The sequence below is a fragment of the Cryptomeria japonica genome, chromosome 7 (genome assembly GCF_030272615.1).
Source record: "Cryptomeria japonica chromosome 7, Sugi_1.0, whole genome shotgun sequence".
Classification (NCBI taxonomy): domain Eukaryota; kingdom Viridiplantae; phylum Streptophyta; class Pinopsida; order Cupressales; family Cupressaceae; genus Cryptomeria; species Cryptomeria japonica.
This window is the reverse complement of record NC_081411.1, coordinates 202,082,132-202,107,277: the sequence shown is the minus strand read 5'-3', so window position 1 is coordinate 202,107,277 and position 25,146 is coordinate 202,082,132. Positions and strand designations below refer to the sequence as shown.

General features: G+C 40.5%; 1 protein-coding gene across 2 annotated transcripts in view; it reads right to left on the bottom strand.

Annotated features, from left to right (window-relative positions):
* Positions 1-965: 965 nt before the first annotated feature.
* The window catches only part of LOC131857139 ((6-4)DNA photolyase-like), a 144,161-nt gene continuing 119,980 nt past the window's right edge, over positions 966-25,146 (bottom strand). For both annotated transcript variants that reach the window (XM_059209278.1, XM_059209277.1), the window contains exon 14: positions 966-1,305. In XM_059209278.1, the coding sequence (XP_059065261.1) occupies positions 1,112-1,305 (194 nt within the window). In that variant the 3' untranslated portion in view covers positions 966-1,111. The remainder of the gene's footprint in view (positions 1,306-25,146) is intronic.

Sequence of the window (25,146 nt, the reverse complement as noted above, 5' to 3'; positions counted from 1 at the left end):
TTTGAGGTGGAAAATTATTCATCTTCTTCATGAGACCGTCTCGGTAAAGTGTGATATTGCTGGAGATGTGGACCCTGGAGATGTTGCTATTTACAATCGGTTCAATTTCTCTGTTCAGAGAGATGATCCTTCTGTTGGAGTGGGCTATAGATAAGCTCAGAGGAATAGGTGCAGGCAACCTTTGCGGAAGATTAATCGGATGGGTTGATGGCACCCTCCTCCTCGGGGGGTTTTAAAAATAAATATCGATGGTTCTTCTAGGGAATGGTGTAGGGTGTGATAGCTCTAGTGTTGTTCAATTTATCTTTTCAATTTATAAAGGTCTTTATACAAATAATCACATGGAGGTTCTTGTCATTTTGTATGCCATGGAGAGAAGTGTTCTTGGCTGGAAAAAGATTATTTGTGAATCTGATTCACAAGTGGTGGTGACTCTGCTGAATGAGCAACGGTTTAATGATGTTAATTGGCACTTGGCCCTGGTTATTAAACAGATTTTAAAGTTGTGTAGTTCTTTGGAATCTGTTACTTTTACTTACATTCTTAGGGAGTGAAATAGAGTAGCAGATTGCTTGGCCAAAAGGGCTTCTAATCGAAGGGAAGGTTGGAATCTTGTGGATAGAGGGGAATTATCACTGAAATTGTCTCATATGTTGGAGCAGTTAGTTGATGGAGATAGAGTTGTGTAATGTTCTGTTCTTGCTTCCCTGTAATTCTCTTTGTGTTGAATAAATTTTTACCCCCTTTTAAAAAAAAAAGGAAGTAAAGAGGACAAACACGTTTTGGGGACAAGTCAAATTAATACTACTAAGTCCAACAAAAACAGAACCAATTTTAGATTAACAAATTTGAACAGATTAGCGAAGATAAACAATCACATTTTTCCATATTTGACGACATCTGTGTTCTTTATTTAAAAAAAAATGAATTTTGAATGTGAACTATCATTAGAATTCAAGGACGAAGCTTAAATAAAGCTATAACTTATACGTAATGACAATGTGCTTAAAGTAATCATAAAAAATTGAAAATAAGCAACCTAGTACATGTATAATACAATGCACCATAAGCATTACAATATACTAAATCATGCACATGTTTTATACAATTATCAATAATCTGTCAGCTTCTTTTGTCTCTGCTTCTTTGAAGACCTTTTATTTGCGTCATCGTTTTCCCTAACTGGACTTTGTTTCATATAAAGTGATTCGACATGATTTAACTTCCAATCAATTTTTTTACTTTTTGCATATGCTGTTGCAATCCTCTTTTTACAGTTTTTGCTTGCTTCAACATGGGCAACCACTATAGAAAGGAAGAAGATTTAGTCAACGTTAGCTAATTCCATATAGCTCAAAAGTATCTAAAAATAAGGAACCAAAACTGGCGAACACGCAGAAAAAATAATCTGGTTAGAAAATTTAGCTTGAGGCCACAAGATTTTAACCTCTCATAAGTACAACTAGAATAATCTTAGGAAGAACAAAATAGCTCAAAAGCATGCAAAATTAAAAAACTGAAACTAGCCTGTATATAAAAAATTTCCATTAGAAATATTAGCTTATGAACCCAAGACACCTTCAATTTAAGCGTTTCCAGAAAAATAGAATATAATTTTTGGAAGTTGACATAAAGACCACATTAGAAATGCTCATGGAAAGGTATTCATCTCACGTAAGCATATACCCATGTAAATATTGTGTCCATGTGTACTTTGAAATCAATCTATACATGATTGGGCGTGGATGTATATATCCATACATGTGGGCACAGAGTATGTATGCATGTTATTGCACACACAAATTTGAATATGGGTGCAGATAACTACAGATAAAGAAGACGGAGGAATAATTTGACTGAATGTTAGAGTACATATTTAAGATTCAAAAGCTACAACTTTGTTATATATATTATTTGTGAGAGACTCAGGTGCAAGCAAAAATTGCATTTTTAAATATCAACTCAAGAGCTCAACATTAGCTGATTTAATACATATTGTACATTTAGAACCTTGGCCCTAAGAAAAGATCAAAATAGTTTAGGTACAAGCTAGGTGGCCTCTATAATACAAAATTATTCAGGTCTACTATTAGTACCTCCCTCTACTAACACATAAATCTACAATATTAACTGCATCCCTCACCATGCCAAACTAAAACAACCTCCGCCCTATAAATGGAAAAAACATATTAATCAAATTTTAAACCCCCATCCCTCTAACTAAACTTTCACATAGCAAAAATTTGGATTGAAGTATACAATCCTTGATCTTAGATCAGTACTCAACTCCAAATTTTGGAATATGTACCATCTTTACAACTTTTATCAAGTTTGTCAATACCATGTATGTATCGTTCAATTAGAATCTTATCTATATCATACCCTTTCAATGCCCCATCAAATTGCCATCACCCTTATAGAGGAAGATTCTTGCTTAACAAAAATCCATACCAGACCAACCAGCTCCTATACTTAGGAGTCACAGTACAACATCTTTAAATGGTAATTCACATTCATCACTGATCTAAGGCCGAGTGTAATGTCCCCATTTTAGCAGACATGGATTTTTGGATGATTAGCCTATTATTCTGACCCTCGTAGGCTAATAAGGATGGTTAGAGGGTCTTTTGAGACTTGTATCATCTCCATTGTTCAGTGGTTAGCAGTTTTGGCTTTCGTTTGAGGTCTCTAGGACTCTGTATGCATTACTTACTATTTATAGTAAGTCAAAGTTACATAGAGGGGGGCGCTTTCTATTTTTAGTAAGGCAGCTGAACGTTCAAAGGATAAAATGGTTAACTTCCAGACAAAATTGAAAAATAATGATTATTTGGGGAGTTATGATTATTTAATTATTAATAAAGTGAACACTATTAATAATTAATTATAATAAGGCATTTAATATTATATTATAAAGTTATTAATATTTCATAAAGAAGGGGTCTTTGCATCATTAAAAAGGGGCCAATTGATTATTTTAGTGAGGTGCTTAGGCCAAGGGGGTGAAATTAAGTTATTTCCAACATTAAAAATGTTTAATGAATTAGAAGAAATTTGACCCCCTTCATGGAGAATATATAAAAACCTTTGGAAATAGAACCAAGGCATCATTATTGCATTTTGTCTTCATGAATTTCTCTCTGCATAATCTTCCATGTGCAACCATTTGAGGAAGTGAAATATCTTCTGAATTTGGTCTATAGGAGTACTTCACATCAGCAGTCCAAATTGTACTTAAACTACAAAGTATTTCTTCAAGTTTTCCTCAATTGAAGGAGGAGAAAGAGTTGAATCGATAGCAGATTCAATATATAAGGATTGTCAACATTTACAGCTGCTACAAGCTGTATAATTTTCTTCTCAGCCCAGCTACACTCCTCACCCAGTTGTACCATCTAGGGCTTGGGCGATTTTGCATTAGAGGCATTCAAAAATTCTAAAAATAATCTTGGCGGCAGCGGCCTAATATAGGAAATCAATTGCAGCCTTTTGGAGTGAAGGAAAAATCTATGCAGCAGTTCGAATCAGAATTTCAGGTTCCAATCATTCCATTTGTAATTGCTTTTTTTAATTCTAAATAGTTCAAGGGTTTCGAGTGCTGGAAATATGCTATTTCTATAAACTTAATGTAATTATATATGCAATTGAATTGAAGTTAGTTGTGAATGAGCATTTGTCTATATTCTGCATTCATCATATCTGAAAATTCTCAAAAAGCAAATAAAATCAGAAATTACAAAACCAAATCAAACCCCAGTTGCAAACCAAACAACAGGATATCAGCACAGAGGACAAAGGGTTCTTCACAGTGGTATCAGAGCGGTCTCCTGCCATCTTGTGGGATTGACTCAATTTGTTAATGCAACCAAGTGACAGAGAAAGAAGGTACTATCAGAGGGAATACACAAAAAATTGGCATCCACAATGGATACCTGAAGGGGAAACAGCCTCTGGCTTGATTGGTGTTCCTGAGGGGGTCATCCTCAGGACTTCCAGAACATGTTGCCGGAATGGGTGATAGAAGAGACAATAGTTCACCACGTGATGAGGCTGCAGAAGTGAGGGCAACCATGAGAGGATTATAAGATGGGCAGCTACTCACAACAACCATACAGCAGTTGGCTAATCCTAGGAGGCAGAATCAAGAACAACAAGATAACAGAAGTGTGGTGGGTAGTCCCAGGGCTCGTAGAGCTCCTACACACACCGTTGAGCAGCCTACTAGGCCAACTTACTTGAAAGATGAGCCTGAAGAAGGAGGTGTAGGGGAGGATGATGATGTAGTGTTTGTAGACAACGTCATGACAGTGCATGACGAGTGGAGCCTATTACCACCAGATGTAAAGGAACACTTGGACTTTGATAGGTTCTTGACTTAGAAAAGGGAACATGCTAGAGCCAGGCAAGACAGGAGGCCATGAAATCAGAACAAGGATCTGGAATATGCTACTAGCAAGTTGACTTTACCATTGTTCGATGGAAGTGGGAAGGTCACAGCTCGATCCTAGATACACAAGTTGGATACCTATTTCAATTTATAGCCTATGACAGAAGGAGATGCAATCAAATTCGCTACATTGCATCTAGATGGAGTGGTAAAATGATTGGTGGCATAACGGAATGATCACCCTGCACCATAACATCATCACTTCATATCAGGGGTTTGCTGATCGGTTGGTTAAACGTTTTGATAAAAAGGATCCAAAATCATATTTCAGAGAGCTTGCTTAGCTTAAGCAGGTTGGGAACTTAGAGAGCTACATTGGGGACTTTCAACAATTATCTATCATGGTTACCAATATCTCTGAGCAGAGATTAACAATAAATAAAATAATTACACCGAAAGCGTGCCTTTTATGAAGTTTACCAACTCAAATAGGCCCTAGACTTCACCAAACTCGCTCAAACGAAAAGCAAATTAACTCCAAATGACCCTCGAACATGTGCAAAGTGGAGAGACTGACGAGACTGCCACCAAAACTCACAAAAAACCAAGACCAAACGACCAAAAGGGCCTAAAAGTTAGGGGGGTCCCTATCTGGGATGGGATGATGTGTGATTAGGTCACAACAGTAGGGACTGAGAGTCTGCACAAAAATCCGCACTAACTTGTCACAAAACAGCCTAGTGGAAAATTGATCCAGGCATGGAATCATCCTCAACGTTGTCCGCACTTCAGTCTACACTCCTAGTGGAAAATCGATGGGAGTCTAGAAAAATCCTGACACTTAGCCAAATTTTACCTCTTCCAAGGGAAAAACGACCCAGGCATGGATAAACAGTGGTGGAAAATCATAGCTAGTATGGATTTCAGGGGAAACCCATGTGTAGTGTGGATTTTGAGTGGGTGAAAACGGTGGGTAGTCTGGAATATGAGGGGAAAAGCACCTCTAGCATGGAATTTCACCTTCTAACCCTTGAAATATGAATTTCCCTTAGGAATTTGGCCTTTTAACCACTCAAAATCACTTAGAAACTTGTTAGATTGGACTTACGCAAATTTTCCAAAAAATTGAGCGAAACACTAGAAAATTATCGGGATAAAGTGCGAAATCAATTTAAATAATACCTAAGAGCGAGAAAACAACTCCAAAAGGTCTGGGAATACCTTGGCACTTTAAAATCATTGATGCGCGTGTTTAAAAACACGTTAACGCTCAAGAAGGTCAACACTTAGACAAAATTTAGGATCGTTAAAATATCAACGTTTGCAACTCTATCCTATAACCTCAAAAACCCTAAACGGCACTAGGCATGATCAAAACTCTGAGACTCAGGCATAGAAAACACAAAATTGCCCACTAAGCAGCAAAAACCCTAACCTAACAACATAGGAAGCCGGAAAAGAGGGGGTCCCCGTTAGCAACGGGGCGATGTGTGAAAAGGTCACAACAGGTGGTTGTTAACCACCGAAACTGCGATTACAAAATAGGTAGGGTCTTGCACCTCCAAAACTGCAACAATGCCAAACTCCAACTGGAATTCGTAAATACAAAGAAAACATCAAATTCACCATCATACCTACAACTATGCCAAACTCGGCCTTATAAATGGGCTCCGAGAAGTTTCCCGAAGGGTTACAAACGGCCGACACCAAAAGTTTATTATTTTATTAATTTGGGCCCCTTTATTTAGTAATTAAATTAATTAATTAAATAAGTCCTTATGATATTATTTAAAATTTAGGACCACTTAATTAATTAACTTAATTAAGTCACTTTATTAAAATTGGGGACATTACAGTCCTGTTGACGTGTATTTTGTACACAATCATACACAAAATAAAATACCCAAAGGCATCTTATCCTCTCTTGAATAAAGTCGCTAACTGCTGAAGATATCGCAAAAAGGATCAATTAGGATGACTCCAATGTTCTTTTTAGTAGGGTCTCTACGTGTGGATAAGCTCCAGTGGTATGATGTGATTTGCAGGAATCACAAGGGGACTTAATTTTGATGATTGAACTTCTGATCTGCTTTGCTGGAACACAGGCTCTTACTAGCTTAGATTTGAAAAAATGGAAAAAGGATGAGGGCGAAGAGAGGATCTAATCCTAATACTAAGAATGTAGGAGCAATGATTGATCTTTGATGAAACTCTAACTAGGTCTTGTTTTGACATCGCAGGACCATCTCCACAAGGCTAGTGCGATCTTCGAAGGGAAGCTTTATGATGTTCAAATCATCACTGCAGGCATAGACACCATCAGGTTGATGCATATCAATGAAGAAGCGACAATTGAAGTTAAGCTTAAGCTGAATGATTCCAGTTGACTACACAAGGCAAGTCTGCAATCAACAAACTGCTAGTAGTATGGATATGCGAATTTCACCATCAATCAAGCATATTTCTTCCACTCATCTAATAACATGAAATCAAATATGAGAAGTATAAAGACCATGCAAATTGTCGAATCGACCCATAAATTTCACCATTTCTTCAATGAAGTTACAAGTCTTTTACAACAACATCTTGGCAACAATCTTTGCCTTCTCTTTCTACTCTACTCTAATTGCTATTCTATCAACTATATTCTAACTCTTCCAACTAACCTATTCTCTCTAATTCCTAATGCCTTTACAAAATGAAATGCCAGGGCTTATATAGTGCCCTCAATACAATTCGATGGCTTAGATCAATTCGAGATCAATGGCCAAGATTCAACAATGAAAACCCTAATTAGGGTTTGTTACAACCATTACATAACATTTAATGCTTGACCAATGATAAAATTGTATTGCTTGGACACATGTCCTCTCTAGAAAAATCGACCAATGGATAGTCGGGGTAGGTACATCGGAGTTTGTGCCACCTTCCATGAGTTAGGTACATTGAATCTGGAAATGCTGAGGTGGACCACACTGACTGGATGAGCGATGACTGGGATGCCACCTCGTCTGACACTTGTAACTTGGTAAATATTCAACATGATGTTGTTGAGAAGCTAGTTTTAATTAATTCTTCTGGAACTATCTGCTTCTTCAACGAACCCTTTGCTTTAACTTCTTGTGTCCTTGATTTGCAGGATGATGATGTACCTCGCCTTGAAACGCTGGATTGGAGGAGGCCGCCCTTGTCCTTGCTTGATCGTCCTTGAGGAGACCGTCCTTGATCTGGCTTGATTTTCCTTGAGGAGAACCTTCCGACTTGCAGATCCTTCGAGCTTGGAGTCGCCATCTTGATACCTACACAACATTTCAAAATTAGTAATATATTTTGCAACGTGGAAATATAGATTAGAAAGAGGATTTAAGTTTTAAATTAGGAAACCTCATGATAAATCTTTGAATTATTATTTCCTAAATTTACTAAGCCACTTGAGATTGAAAATTCAAAATTCAAAATTGAGACTAGGAGAATCTCACCATACCTCCACTTGGGAATTAACTCTAAGAAAAGATGCAAAATTAAGCAAGTTTGCTAGGCAAAATGTGGATCAAAGTCTTCAAAATGTGCTTCTTCTATCAACTTCACCACTTCTAGCCTTCAACGTCTTGAGGAAAATTCGCTCCACCTCTAGCCTTCAACTCACACTCCTTCTTGGACCAGATTTCGCACTCCTTTATTGCTCCTTCAAAATCGCACTTGGACAAATGATTGAAAGATGGATTAACATGCTCAACACACCCCTCTTATATAGGCGCTCATCTTGATAATTGCCCCTAGGCCGACTTGGAAAATAGGCCCAAAAAACAAATAAAATTTAATAAAAGAGGGGGCCGACCTTGCAAAATAATACCCCAAGCGCTCCCTTTTTTCAAAATTTAATTTAATAATAATTAATTAAATGTCTTTGTAATTAAAAACCTCGATTTTTTAAAGGCTTTAAATTAATTATTGAATGTCCATGCGCTATTTTTAAATACCAATTTAATTAAATCTTTCACATTTTTATCGAATTTGGCATTTTAATGTAATTCGAAAATATTGGCGCCTAAGCATGGGAGGAATAAGGGACACTAATCATATCGCTCTGGTCCCTGGGAGAGGGACAGGAGCGCTCCTTCATTTTGGCCTTGTTTTTCTCGTTTTTCACGTTCAGAGTCATGTCTTAGACGTCCAAAATAGCATTTTAATTGGGAATCTTGAGCTTAATTCGTCCCTTTTGTGGAAGGAGTGCGCTTTAAAGTACTTTCGCCCTGGTCCCTTGGTGAGGGACAGGAGCGAACTTGCCTTTTTCCTTGGGTCTTTGTCTCTTTAATCACCAATTTATATCCCAAGGCAAGTAACAATGTTATTCATTCATTCCATGCATACTTTACTCGTCCTTTACAATGCAAATTTGATATTTGAGTGAATATCGCCCTGGTCCTTTGGTGAGGGACAGGAGCGAACCTTTGTTCCTTGTGCTCATCCTTGTTTATATCAACTTGCAACTGTCTTCACGGTGTAAAATGATGTTCCTTACTCCCTTTTGAACACTTGAAATGTGAGTGGCAACTTAAACTTGGACACACTTCAACATTTCGCTCTGGTCCCTTGGTGAGGGACAGGAGCGAATTTGGGCATTTCCATCACCTTTGCGGTCTTTGATACTTTACTTTCTCTCCGAGGCGTTCCAAACATCATTGCCCCTTTGTGTCTTAGCTTGGAGTGATTTAAGCTTGGAGGCAATATTAAATAACCTTGAGTTCGCCCTGGTCCCCGGCTGAGGGACAGGAGCGAACTTTCACTTGTAGGCTCAATCATGCTTTGCTAACTTTTAAAACCATCTTCAATGGATCCGCTATGCTTCCCTTCACTCATCCTTGACATGTAATTTGCTTCATTTTGGCGAGAGATTTGTCTAAGGAAGAAATCGCTCTGGTCCCTGGGAGAGGGACAAGAGCGCCTAGGACAATATGGGCTTCACTTGGCGTTTTTGCAATCTTCAAATTATCTTCAACGGACTCGTTACGCCTGCTTTGCTTGCCTCAAACTTAACACTTACTTGATCTTCGCCCAAAACCTGTCTTATAGGAAAAATCGCTCTGGTCCTTGAGAGAGGGACGGGAGCTATCACTTAAATTCGCCCTGGTCCCTGGCAGAGGGACAGGAGCGATTTTGCTTCTAGGGTCAATTTTCCTCATGATTGCGCTTTCAAGTTATATTCAACTGATAAAATGTATCTCCTTTGATCTTCTCAATTCGCGAAATTGTTCAAAACTTTCAAGGACAAGGCAATTTTGGATTTGAAGCTCCGGTCCTTCAGTGAGGGACAGGAGCGATTTTTGTCCTCCAGGCCCAAATGCTTCACTTTTCACCATGAAATGTCTTTGCTAGGGAAGATATCATCCTGCTTCATGCTATGAATAAAAGTTAATGTCCAAAAAAAGGTCTAAAATTGTGCATATAAAGAAAATCGCTCTGGTCCTTCAGTGAGGGACAGGAGCGAATTTGACCTTCTAGGCAAAAACTTCATCATTTCATTGCTTTTGATCAAGTCTGGATGCTCCATCATGCTCATTTTGCCCTTCACCATGCCTTTGATGTCTCAATTCGTCCAAACAAGGTCAGGAATGGCTCAAATAAGTATTATCGCCCTGGTCCCTTGGTGAGGGATAGGAGCGCTTCGCCTTGGTCCTCCTGGGAGGGACAGGAGCGAAATTCGCTCTGGATCCTCAGTGAAGGACAGGAGCGAAATTTGACTTTTCGAACTCTCTATCAGGATAACTTTTATGGAATATAACATTTAAGTATAAGAAAGAAGAAAGATATTATACTTTAAGTTATATTCCATATATACTTTCAGGATGTTTGAGAGTGGTTTCAGACCTCCAGGAGTTATATTCCAAAATCTAGCTTTTTGAGGTTTTTCAGTTTCCAGACTTAGTCAAATTTCAGGATCAGGACATTCCAGACTTAGCCAAATTTCAGGACATTCCAGACTTAACCAAAATTTCAGGACTAGGGCATCACTTAAGTAGGACTTGCTACCCTATTGATCTCCCCGACAGCACTCAAAATGCAAAGGCTAACTAACAAAACCCTAAAAAACCAAAAGAACAAACCCTAAAAAGCAAAAAAGCAAGGGTCCCCATTTGCAATGGGGCGATGTGTGAAAACGTCACAACAAGTCCTCTCGGCCCAAAGATTGCTTGCCCTCAAGCAATCCTTAACTATCTACCATCTGACAAGCTCCGGGATCCCAGACCTTGCGCAGATGTTCTAGCCGTATCCGCTAAAAGCTTGACATCGCACCATGGCTACGAGCACCACCTGCAGATCCCCAATCAGCTTGCACTATTCCATTCTGATATAAACATTGCCCTACTCGGAGTTAAGGAATAACTCATCAAATCCAACTTGCTTTCTTCATATGGATGCCACTTACAAGGAGAGATGACAGTCATGCACGCCTCATGCCCAACCAAAGGGTAAACTTCGTATTCAACCAACTGTAGAGATTGCTCCTGTAAGGGAACATTGTTAGAGTTCGCATCTCCATGAAGTTGATCAACCACTGTTGGCTTGACAAAATTCATACAAACATTTGTAATGTCCCCAATTTTAGCCTTTTGGCTAAAAGGAGTAATAAGGAGAAATTAATTAAATTAATTTCTTATAAAGTCATTAAAATAAATTAATTATTAAAAGGTGACTTTATATTTAATTAATTTAATTAAAAGTGACTAAAGTATAAAAATAAAATAATAATAAAGTCACTTAATAAAATAATTAAAGTGTACCTACCCTTATATTCTAGAAGGTGATTGTGACGTGTCAAGTAATGTATAAATAGAAGAAGGGGAACACACATTCGGCATTAGTTGTTTGGTTGTTATCTCTTGTGAGTGTGAAGACACTAGTTTTCTGCAGAAGATCTTAGGGAACGATACCTCCCTATTGGTCAAGCATAACTGAGAAGGTGAAAGATCCTCTAAGGGGTTGCTAAAGGAGTGAGAAGTACTTCATCTTCTCAATTTGTGCCTAAAGAGTTTTCATATCAGACCTCATGTGCTTCAGACTTCAGAATTTTCAGATTTGACAAAGATTGACATTGGAGGCATATTTTTGAACCAGGAGGATAGCGATATTCCTATTTGAGAATTTGGAGATTGATTGGAGGCAGATCGTGGATTTTTGGCTTGCTGTTGACAGAGGTTGCAGACCTCATGGTACCCTTGTTTTCACTCATATTTCCCCATAGTTGCATCGATTCCACATTTTGATGATTGCAGATTGGAGGTGTGACTTAGGCGATATCTTTTGGTGCATTTGTTGGTGAAAAGAGTGCTCATATAATTAATTTGAAGAAATCGAACCAGACCAGGTCCACCCCTCCTAGGACCCACCTCTCTTGGCCCAAGGATCATTGGAAGAGGCTAGGCGCTGTCATAAGGCAGAAATCCAATCAGTTTTCAGGCATTTTTGGTGACATTCATCAACAGTGACAATGGCAGATCTGAAGCTCCATCTACAGCAGTTATGGTGATCATCTCATGAGGCATACTTTGCTGTCAAAAGGCCTAAATGACTAATGATTTGGCTTCTCACCACATTGCAGATTGTACAGGTTCATTATTGCCCATACTATGTGTTGACGTGTATTTTATACACCATCATACACAGAATAAAATACCAATAGGCATCTTATCCTCTCTTGAGAAAATAGTCTCTAACTGCTGAAGATTCGCATAAAGGATCAGTTAGGAAGACTCCAAGGTTCTGTTAGTAGGGTCTCTACGTGTGGACAAGCTTCCAGCGGTATGATGTGATTTGCTGTTTCCTTCAAGGGGTCTTACGCATTCCGAAAGCTAAAGATTTGCTAAACTAAGAAACTATTCAAAAATAACAAAAGAGTAGGGTTTGAAAGAGGCCTAATCTAATCTAACCCTAAAAATGACTTCGTGTAGACAAGACTTGGCAAGATTCAACCAACTTCAATTTTGCCATAAGGTAACAACTCAATTGAAATTGATGCGATCTTCTAAGGTAACAAAATGATACTCAATGCATCAAAGATCAAAGACACTACCACGAAGGTACATATCCAAGATACAATAATGATTGAAGATTAAGGGACTCAAAGTATTCTCCAGTCGACCACGCAAGGCGTTCCTACAATCAGCAAGAAGCTAGTGGTTTGGATTACGAATCCTACCAATGATCAAGTCTCACACTATGTCCTTCAAACTAACACACTACTTTGATTGAGCATGATTCAAGTAAGTTAAACAACCATGAAGATAACCAAGAAAGTTGCAACAAAACACCATAACTTCAATATTTTATTGATTTCCAAGTCATCATGTACAACAATTGCTTGAATTCCTCTCTTCAAAACTCAATCTTGCTACAAAATAAAATTGCTTCTAACTCTAATCTCTTTAATCTCTATTCTCTCTTACATCAACTATCATCTATTGACTATTACCAAATGAAATGAAAAATGGGGGTATAAATAGCATCCCCAGTTACAATGAAAGGTCCAGATCGAAAGTAGATCAACGGTCAAGATCATGACACCTAAACCCTAATTAGGGTTTGTTACAAATGGCCTCCTTTTTACTGAACAATATTAAATACATAGCCAAATATTAAATTTGGCACAAAAACCTAGGAGACATAAACCAATGACAAATAAGATGCCATGTCATCTATAACAACCTTTCATCTAGAACCTTATTCCCTTTCCAATGTTCTTTTTTGGCATATGCAATGAATCTTGTCACGATTCCTTCGATTTCTGCAATTGGAATCTCGGGAAGATTCTTCATACTCTCTTCCAAGTGGATGACCTGATCGAATGCATCTAGAAGAGCCGCGTCCCAAGTGGATTCAAGCTCCTTTGTTCTTTCAATCAGGAGCATGGTGGCAAACATCTGATCATATTGCTCATCTGTAACATTTGCGTCCTTGCAAAAGATGACCTTGATTCTATCCTCTAATTCCTGCATATCCACATCTGTCTCGACCTCGATCCTTCTGCCAAGAATGGTACGAAGTACCTCAAATACTCTGTCCTGGATCGGATTGATCACCTCCTCAACTTGGCCACATCTAACACTGATGTCCTCGAAGAAAACACTCTTCATATGGAGTAAGGTTGACCACTGAAACAAACTGTGAGATTCCCCATCCAAGATCTTCTCTTGCGCTAAAACTTTCCTGGATGTGTGTCTAATAACTTTCAAGACAGGAATGACGACATCCTTGGTATGGGCAAATGCAGCTACTGTTATCATCAAATTGTGGATTATCTCAAGAACTTGGATAGCTTGATGAATAATCTTCATCATCCTTGTTACAAACTCTATGGCCACTCTATGAGATCTATCCATCCAATTACTTGTACGTTGGACCATGTTCCTGAATCTTTCTGCCTCATTGATTGATTGAAGTGGAAGTGCCTGCACTGGTGATCTAGCTGGATCCTAACGTCCCAAAGGTTCATTGATATGACTGAAATAAGTCCTCCATGCACCGACCTCTCTCTCAAGATTTCTGTTCTCCTCCATTTCTTCTCTAAGCTTGTCTTTCAATGCCTCAAATGAATCGGTGGCATCATCTAAAGTCTGCTCTGCTGTAGATGGTCCTAGCTCAAATGTCTGTATATCATATTCCTCTGCTAGGATCTCACCTTCATATTTGTCTGCTGCCGGTGTAGCTATCTGCAGTTTTCTGGATCCAGTCTCATCTCGAATCATCTTGGACATCTTGGTAGCCTTTCTCTTCTCTGTTACTTCGTGTGAACGTCCAACAAGGCTCTCTAAATCAATTGCATTGTCCTCGTCCTCTACTACGATCACCTTGGTTAATCTTTCCTTCAACCAATCTGGAATAATCGATCTTGTTTCTTGAACTTGAATCTCTTTATGCACTATTTCTTCCTGTCTGGGAGGAGATGTTATTTCATTGTCTTCTTTATCTTCATCTAACTCATAGTCCTGGAGAGATCCATCTGGTGACCCTTGTTGTGCTTGTCCTTCCTCCTGCCTATCGTTCTGTACCATCGATTCCATGGATTCTTCCACTTGAATTGTTCTCTTCTCAGGTCTAGAAGATGTACCGGATGAACGATCTCGGTTAGCCTCTTGTTTCTTCTTGGAAGATTCTCTCTTTCCAGGTCTCTCTTTCCTCTTCGAACCTCTTGGATGGAGATTGCCCTCACTGGCACATCGAAGGTTTCCTTCACCTGAATTTCTAGGATTAGGATTGCCTTCACTCACACTAGCTCCACCTTCGGCAGGTTTCTCTTCCAAAGTGAAAGTCATAGCTATGCCTTGTTCTCTCAACTTCTGATGTTGTATGTCAACCCATCTGCGAGTACAAGACAAGACTGGTGCCATCAAAGTATCTAAATTCACGACCTCGGGCTCATTCCAATCTAACCTTATTGTTTTGCTTTCTCGATCATAGGAAGACTGGATATGTCTGCCACTGTCCTGAGCTTGGTCGGCCACTCTGTAAATCCTGCATTTCCTGATGAAATCCAAAGGCAATCTAGAATGCATTTTCCGTTTCACTTCAAGATCATCTAAGAGATTCATCATAAAATCTTCTATTTGGTACTCATGCCTAAACTTTCTGCCGACTATCTCCTCTAAATGTCCATGTGGATCAAAGCTTTCTCTCAAAGCAAAAGATGAAAAAGAATACAAGGCTAACTCCTTCTCTGCGTCATCCATGGCTAAAGCATTAGGACATACCTCAACTGAGTTACCCAAAATGATAGGTACTGGAACTCCATTCTGATGTCTGTGTCTGAATGCCTTCACATATGCTGCCAACTGTCTTGTTACTTCAAGTAACACAATTCTGTCTGTCGGATATCTCGGCAACATGTATGGAGGTAAAGGACATCCATGCACTCTAATATAAGTGAACTTGGGAAACTGAATGAACCAAGCACCGTACCTCTTTATGAATTCCTGGGCATCCTGAGATAATCTGTTGTGAATTCCACCTTGCAACGTCCTAGTGATGTTCATCGTGAAAGTATCATTAACCAACTTATAGTTGCTCCCTGGCGGATGATGCAAGTAGGCATAGGAATCACAAGCTCTGACCTCGCCGGGTCCTCTTCCAATCACTCCTCTGTGAGGTAGTCCTGCGTATTCAACACTCCTAATCAAGGCATAGATGACGTATGAACTCATGTGGAAGGACTTAGTAGCCTTGAGTCTCCTCAACTGTACGTCCAAGCAATGGCTAATCATCCTAGCCCAATGTATCGTACCTTTCCCTTGAACAATCACCTAGATGAAGTAAAACATCCACTTCTCAAAATAGAAGGCATGAGGGGCTCCTGTAACTCGGTTGAGCATGGTAATTAAATCTCTGTACTCCTCCTGGAAATCAATCCTGTGCGGTGTGTTCGGGACCTTGCTCAGACGGGGACGGCTCTTAAGTAGCCAGTTCTTATTGATAATGCTTAGACAAGCATCTGGATCATCTTCGTACATTGATCTGGCTCCTTCTATGCTCTTGTATATCATGTCCCTGTGCTCTGGAAGATGGAAAGCTTCACTTATAGCTTCCTCTGAAAGGTACGCCAAAGTGTTTCCCTCTTTGGACACGATCGTTTTGGACTGTGGATCATAGTGACGAGCACACTCGATCATCAACTCGTGGCACTGAATAGCTGGAGGAAAGCCGGCCGCCTTAATGATGCCACTCTCGATTATTCTCCGGGCGACAGGTGATGGTTTGCCAATGTAAGGGACCTCTCGAAACTTCTTTGTGCTGAAGTTGCCTAAGTTTGTATCTCCAATGTTGCTCCACTTGGACACGATCTTAGTCTCCACTTCTTCGGTCTTCTGATCTTCTTTCATGAGAGCTGAACGACTGGTGGATGCTCCCGCCTTTGGGGTTGCCATACCTACACAACATTTCATAATGAGAAGCTAGATATTGCAATAAATAACATAGATTAGAGAATATTTTAGGAAACCTCATGATAAGTCTTTGAGTTATCATTTCCTAAAATAAAACGATTGAGCTAGGAATTCAAAATTCAAAATTTAAGCTATGACGATCTAAAATTTAAAAAATAAAACAATAAAGCAAATATCGCCATACCTCAATAGAGAGCTAACTCTAGAATGCAAATAAAGAAAAATTCGCCTAGGCAAAAAAGATCGAAAATATATAGTCTTCAACGTGATCTCCTCAAGCCAACGTTCTTCTTATTAAGTTCGCCACCCTTCAAGTTTTTTGACGTGTTCTTCAATGCCTTTGACAATTCGCTTCAAATGGAAACTTGGACTCGCACCACTTTGGATAGTAGTTCGCACCACCTAGCTTTGTAAACTCCAAATCGCACTTTCAAACACAATTTCGCACTTCCTTGGATATAAATCCGCACTTCTCCCTTTGATCGCATATGAGATGAAAAAATGATAATGTGAAAATAATGATTTTCACCTCTCCCTTTATAGCGCTCACCTCTCCATTCACCCCAAGGCCGACTTTGGTAAAATATAAGGCAATTTAAACGATTTTTAAATAAATAACAAGGTCGACCTCCATATCTTAGCGCTCCTCTTGGTTTTTTATTAATTAATAAATAATTAATTAAATGCCTTTATCATTTAAATTGACAAATTCGATTTTTACAAGGCAAAATAATTAATTAACATTAAGCGCAATATTTAAATGCTAATTTTCATTAAATATCGATTTTTCTTTTTTTTTTAGCATTTTAAATAAATTTAAAAAATGTATGTTTGAGCGCCAAATTTTGAAAATGGAAGATACGTACCTCATCGCCCTGGTCCCTTGGAGAGGGACAGGAGCGATCCATCAATTTTGTCATGATTCTTGCAATTTCGACGTCCAAAGTCTCTATCCTTACGTTCAAATCGGTATTTTTGTTGGGTCTTTCGAACTTGAGTGTCTTGCATGTGTGAATAAATGCATCTCATGACCATTATCGCCCTGGTCCCTTGGAGAGGGACAGGAGCGATCTCCATTGTTTTTCCGTAATCTTGCATCTTTGATCTCAAATTTCCATCATGAGGCAAATAATAACCTTGTTTCTTCATTCCATGCTTGCTTCATTTAACCTTTACAAGGCGCATTTGATGTTAGGAAGAATATCGCCCTGGTCCCTTGGAGAGGGACAGGAGCGATCCTTATCTTCTATTTTGAAATTCCTCGTTTTTGATTCTAACTCCTCGTTCATTGCCTTCCAAATGGCGTTTTAGACCCTTTGTAACTTGTTTTGTTATGATCTTCGAAGGAACATGAATGCTTTGGCAAATATCGCCCTGGTCCCTTGGAGAGGGACAGGGGCGATCCTCATAATTTCTCTTTAATCTTTGTGACTTCGAACTTCAATCTTTGTTATGATGGACAAACAATGCTATTCTTTCGCTCCCCTTTCGTTCCACTTGAATTCTACAAGGCGTTTAGACGTTGGAAGGATCATCGCCCTTGTCCCTTGGAGAGGGACAGGAGCGATCTTGAAGCTCTAGTCCAAATGCATCACCTTTCAACCTTGGTTCTTCGTTCATTGCCTCTTAAAGGACGTTCTTGATCTAGCATAAACTTGCCTTGACATGATTTTGACGAAACATGAGTTTTTTAATAAAAATCGCCTTGGTCCTTGTCCAAAGGACAGGAGCGATATGAGTTCCTTGCACAAATTGGTAACACTTTGACGTTCAAAACCTTTGTACATCATCTTCAAATGACACCTTATACCTTGTGTGATCTCGAAAAACCTTGACTTGGCATGAATTTTGAAGGAAAATGAAGGATCCCATACAAATCGCTCTGGTCCCTTGGAGAGGGACAGGAGCGATATAGCTTCTGTGTTCAATTTGGGGATCTTTTAACGTTTGAAGCCTTTGAATATCATCTTTTAATCATGTCCTGGACCCCATACGACCTTGCAAACCCTTGACCTTACGTGATTTTTGAGAGATTTGGCCAATATAATAGATATCGCTCTGGTCCCTTCCTGAGGGACAGGAGCGAACTTCAAGTCTTTGGGTTCATGCTTGCGTTCTCCAACTTGCAATTGTCCTCATTGGGTAAAACGTGATTCCTTGATCTTCCTTAATCACTTGATGCTTGTTAATCTTTCGAAATCTATGCCTTTATGCAAATTTCGCTCTGGTCCCTTCCTGAGGGACAGGAGCGAATTAGGTGTCTTGATGCAAATTCTTTAACTTGGCGACCTTTGTAACTTTGTGTTTGATGGAGATGTCCTAAAATGTCCTCACCACCTTGTTCTTCGCCTTGGAGTGTCTTGAACTTGGAGGAACGGCAATATAACCATTATATCGCCCTGGTCCCTTGGAGAGGGACAGGAGTGATCTTGCTCTTGTAGGCTCCACATCACATTGCTAACCTCCAAAATTATCTTCAACGGATTCGTAACGTCCCATTCCATTCATCCATGCCTTGGGATCGGTTGTAACTTGGCAAGAAATTTGTCTTAGACAAAAATCGCTCTGGTCCCTTCCTGAGGGACAGGAGCGAACCAGGCATTTGAGGTCCCTTGTTGACATTTGGTAATCTTCAATTTATCTTCAATGAGTTCATCTCGTCGTCTTTCTTGCCTTCAAACTTATAACTTGCTTGATTTTCGTCCAGAACATGCCCTATGAAGAATATCGCTCTGGTCCCTGGGAGAGGGACGGGAGCTACAATGTACTTCGCCCTGGTCCCTTCCTGAGGGACAGGAGCGATTTTGGTATCTTATCCTCTTTTGAACAAAGTTTGTCATATGCTATACTTCGTGATCAAATGAGACAACTCCAAGGTTACTGTTGACGTGTTTTTTATGACGGCGTCCAGCACAGAATAAAGTTGCCAAACTGTCACTTCACTCTCTCTTGATCAAAGTACGATTGCATGCTGATATAGTAGAAGAATCAGACAACCGACTCCAAGGTTCCTTTTATGCTGCGGATGTGACTCAGTTGGCTGATGTGATTGCTGGTAATCCAAGGGGCCTTACGTATGTTGAAGAAATCTATGCAAGCTCGAGAATTTATCGACGGATGATTTGCAATGAAGCTCTAAGTTTTAGATTTTCGGACTATTAAATATGCAGAATGTAAATGGGAATAGGGTAGAGGGAAGCTAAACTAAAGGTAATCTAATCCTAGGAACAAGGAGACGGGATAACTTGTGCAAAATCCAACCGCGATTCGCTTCGCCAGCAAAGCACAACTTACACGAAGGCAGTGCAATCTTCAGGGGGAGTGCTAAAGATTTTCAAATTGTCAAAAGAAACCATCAGATAGAACAATCTCTCCTAACAATCGAAGTTAGACATACACTTATAACGAGGCTCAGACTAACTTTGCACGGTATGCAACAATCAGCTACACACCAAAAGTATGAGCAAGGACTTGGCAACAAGCGATCCTATCAAATCCAGTTCATCTAATTGCATGAAAACAAATCTAATCTATGAAGAGAACGAGACCATGCAAGTTATGAAACAACACAAGAACACACCAACAATTGAACAATGTATTAAGTGTTTGCTTCAAAAACTCCTAGCAACAATCTCTGACTATAGTCTCTCCTCCTTTACAAATGAGGGAGTCGCCTTCTTATATAGGCCTCAAGCTCAGATTACATGCAAAACCCTAATTAGGGTTTGCCCAAAAGATTCCCCACACATGATGCAACAAGGTGGGAATCTGCATTAACTAACCCATTATGCCCATTTACAATAAATTTAAAAGGGCCTAAAATAGCGCCCATGATGATGATCATGCCTGGAATATAACTGACGTCGTCATAAATACCCATCATCCTTCAAGCGACGGTGACATGCAAAAAGAATCCGTCATAAAACCATTATGAGGGGACGACATGCAAAAAGATTCCCTTATCCTGCGGTGGCATGCGTTGACCGGTCCCGTGCTTAGTCACTTGTTCCCTTCAGCCACAAATACGCCATCATGGTTCAGTCAAAAGACTCTCGTCTAAAAACGGACGGCCGTTATCTCGCTCATTAATGGCGTAAGTAATGAACCTACTGACGACGGCCTCCAATTCTCCAATGGAGACACTTGGCACATTCTCGATGTTGAATTCCATCAAGGCAATCTCCTCTTCACTTTTGGAAAAGAAACTTTCCCAATCTGTCATGGCTTCTTGTGTTTTCTTCATCATACCGGAGAATGAAGAAACATTTGCAAAATGTTCCTTGGGAAACGAACTGACGAAGAAGAAATCATGCAACTGGGATTTCAAAGAATTCACTGTTATTCCCCCGTTGCTGAGTTTTCTTGAAAATAAAGCTTCCATGGCACTGAGGATTTCTTCCTGTATCCCTCTGATGGATTCCTTCAAGGTGACGGAATCAATGCTGAATTTATCAAGGGTGTTTTTCCCTGAACAGATGGCGTAGAACCATCGGGGAAAGTCGTAGGCTTCATTTTCCTGGATTACCTTCCCGTCTACCAGTGTTTGCCTTGGAGTCCTCATCAGAGCCCTAAGTCGGGAAATGGTTAAGTCTTGGTAGACATCAACGTCTTCCCATAGTCCTTCTGCCGTTTCCAATCTACTTAGAAGGGCCACAAACCTTGAATGGAGCTGAGCTAGATCTTCTACAAATCTCCCTGCTTCAGTATAAACATCATCTATCCATTCTCGGGAATTTTGTGCCATTTCCTTTGTAAGTTCCGCATCGTCAATTACTTCCTTAGGAAGGAAGGGAGGGGGAGTGGCTGAAGGACCTGCTTCCCTGAGGGGCTTCTTGAAACTCCTGACATACTCGCATAGAAGTTCGTTTTCCTCCTTCAGCCGCTTGCACTTTGTTTTCACTTTCAACAATTTCTCCTTCATGGCAAAGGAGGAATCGTCGAAATCTCCCATTACTTGACCGGTGGAAGCATGGCCGAGATCCACCTGTCTGATGACGTAATCCTCCTGCCTGATCTCACTTCTATCCCTATCCATAGCAGGTTTAGCAATGTGCAAGGTTCGGGCTCCGGATTGTTCCCTGACTACCTTGGAAAACTTCCGGGGGGCCTTCCTTTCAAGTGGCTGATCCATCCTTTTCAATAATTCTTCTAATTCCTGAGCAGGATTGGGCTCCCCTCTTGCTTCATTTCCCAACCTGCCTACCAACCAATCCGGCGCAGGGATGGAATGGCTATACTCCCCTGCATGCACCTGCTCTTGAGATTCCTCTTCCATTTCGCCAGGGATAGTCTCTACGAAATTATCCTGGCGAACCTCTTCCAGGTGCGGGGAAACCTCTTGCCTTTGACTCTTCGGCTGATGACGGCCCTGTGAAGCATTGATGCTAAGTATACCAGGTGCTGGAACATTTCCTGGAAGTGGGCTTGCGGGATGTGGGAACATTTCTACTTCTTGTACGCTTGCAGAGTTGACTGGTGAATGTTCCCTTCCTGTCCTCATCCTCTTTTGTGGAGGCTCCTCCTGCTGGGCTTCCTGCTGAACGTCCTTTGTCTTTGCTATCCTTGGCCTCTTTGGGGCACTTTTTCCCTTGTCTATCCGGGCCTCTCGTCCTGCCTGACCCTGTGAAGAGTCCTCAATTGCTTCGCTGTGAGAATCCAGATTTCCCATCAGCTGATATGTCAGGGGGACATGGTTTTCAACCAACTTTCTCGTCTGCCTGTCAATCCAGTGCTTAGTGAATTTTAGCACTGGCCTAGCCAAAGTGTTTAAATCATCTACCTCCGGCTCCGACCAATCTGGCAACAGGATAGGTTGATCTTTTATCCTCTCGAATTCGAGTTGCATCAAATCTGAGTCTTCCTTTACCTGGTCTGGCACCTGATGGATCTCACTTATTCTGATGATGTCGAGGGGCAGTCTGGAGTGCATTCTTCTCCGGACCTCAAAGTCGTCCTTGGCGCCGGCCCAGTAATCCTCCAAGTGAAATCTATGTATGAATTTGACACCAGCAACTTTCCTGATTTGGCTGTAGGGATCATATTGGGCCCTGGAAGTGTAGAATGATAGTCGGTAGAATGCCAACTCGCCTGCTGCACTTTCAACGGCCTCCAATCCTGGGCATATCTCCATGAAATTCCCCAAGACAACTGGAAATTCAATAGACTGCTTCTTCTTCTTCTTCTGCAGCTGGTCGTAGGCAGTCAACTGCCTCATGAGCTCGAGCAATATAAGCTTATCTGACGGATATCTAGGCAATTTGTAAGATTGGAAGGAGAAACCCTGTGTCCTGATGTAGGTGAACTTGGGGAACTGCAGGAACACGGCGCCATATTTCTGGACCAAAGCACTTGCTTGCGAAGACAACCTCATGTGCAGCTTATTTTGCATAAGTCGTGTCAGGTACATGGTGAAGGTGTCATTCGCCAACTTGTAGGAATTCACGTTGTGGAGATGTAGCTGAGGATAACATTCATGCACTTTTAGCTGAGCTGGCCCGCAGCCCATGATTCCTCTTGCTGGTAGCCCATCGAATCCACCCCTTCGTGCCAGCATATAGAACAGATAGGAACTCATGAAGAAGGACTGAGACTTTTTCTCCTGCAAGTTCTTCAGTTGTTCGTGCAAGTAATGGCTGATCAATCTGGCCCAGTCGATCAATGTATTAGAATTCATGATCTCGCCAATGTAGAAGAACATCCAAGGCTCGAAGTTTACCGTGTGCGAGCATCCCATTACTCTGCTCAACATTTTTATCATGTCCACATACTCCTGCTTGAACTCGAAGATCGTGAGAGTCTTGGGCATCTTGGAAACGTGCACTCTAGGTTTCAGCAACCATTGCTTGTTGATCAAATCAGCGCACCTGGTGGGGCCTGCTTCATAGACTGCTTGGGCTCCACTGCTGGTCCTGTATGTCATGGAGTAATGTGAAGGGATTCCGAAGGCTTCACCAATCGCCTCTGGAGTCAATGTTGCCAGTAACTTGCCGTCTGGCGTTGAGATCGTCTTCCGCTCCAGATTGTAACGTGCTGCACATTCCAAGACTAGATCTGGGCATTGAATGGCGGGAGGAAAGCCAGCCACTGCAACTATTCCGCTTCTCACAATCTTGACAGCTGTTGGAGATGGATTGTGTCCTGCAGTTCCGAACATTCTTATCTTGAATGCAGCCCAGTTGAACGTGCCGAAATTGGTATCACTGATCTCTTCCCATCTCGAATTCAACCGAGAATGGGGAAGAAAACCCTTCGTCTCTGCTTTAATCATTGCTTGCCTGGAAATGTTAGCTGTCCTGCTAGGTTCTGCCATCCTGGGAATATTTCAAAATGATGAAATAGAGACTAAGTATAGAAAACTTTTCACTTCACTACTCTTTCTTTCTTGGATCTCGCACGTGAAAAATGAAGTGTTATTTCCAACTTATATACAATTCCCAAGAGGTACCAAATAAGTAACTGCATTTATGGCGCGTCATACTTTCTTTAATTATGATGACATGCGAGGTGGTTTCCCATGCATGTGAGTTCGAATCTAGAACCTTCCTTAAAAGCTCCCAGTCATGCGTCATATTTTGGAAGATTCCTCCTGCTAACTCGTTGATTCTATTCTTTCCAATTTTGGAGGGAGACTGCAGGATCTCTCTCGTGATTTGCTCAATTCCACTCCGACTTGTCATCTCGTGCCGTCGAAGGAACTTTCCCAGCTTTTCTCCATATCCCTATTTTTTAGGGATCTTCCTAAATTTTAGGAGTCAGGTTCATTGGATGAGGAATTTCGTCCTGATTCGGAATCTATAAAAATTTCCATATTTGGCCAGGATTTGATGTCTAAAAATAGCAAAATTGAAAATTCGCCCGAGGGGAATTTCTATTTTTTTTAAACCTTCCTTGACTCCTTGGATTCCGTGCCTTAGGCAAAATTTCAAATTTTCTGCTTGGGTGAAATTTTACCACGCCAAGGATTCATGAATTTTCTTTCTGTAAATGGCTTCTTGGATTCAACGCCCCAGCCTATGCCCGGGCGCATTTTGGCCCTGTCCATGGAATGATGGATTATTGCAGTTGTGAAAGCATTCTTGGTTTTAGCGCCCCAGGCCTGACCTGGGCGCATTTTTGCCATGTCCAAGGAATGATGGAAAATTGCACTTGTGAAAGCTTTCTTGGTTTTAGCGCCCCATGCCTGACCTGGGCGCATTTTTGCTATGTCCAAGGAGAGGAGGAAAATTGTGGTTGTGAAAGCATTCTTGGTTTTAGCGCCCTTGCCCAGACTTGGGCGCATTTTGGAGATGTCCATGGATAGGTGGATTTTTCCACTATTTCAGGCTCTTCATCAGGATATATATATGAAATATAACAGTTAAGTATAAGTGGCATCTCTTATACTTTAAGTTATATTTCATATATACTTTCAGGATGTTTGAGAGTGGTTTCAGATCCATAGGAATCATAATGCAAATTCTGGATTTTGGAAGATCTTCCAAATTTTCAGACTTAGTCAAATTTCAGGCCATTTTCGGATCAGGATGACATTGGTGGATTGATGTGAATTTCTGGACTTGGATGATCATGCTTGCTTTCCTCTTTTGGAATAGGAGATCCAAACTTAGCCAAATTTTGACCACTGTCTGTACTGAGATGCCACTTTGGGATTTTGAAGGTGGATTTTCCAGACTTAGAACAATTTTGTGCCTTCCACTTCAGGGATGATTCTCATACTTAGCCATTTTAGACCCCTGCCTGTCTGCTTTCAACTTTCCAGATTTAGAAGTGATTGTGCATGTTGATTCTTCGTTGTCTGCTGGCCTGATCCTACCACAAATAGACTTT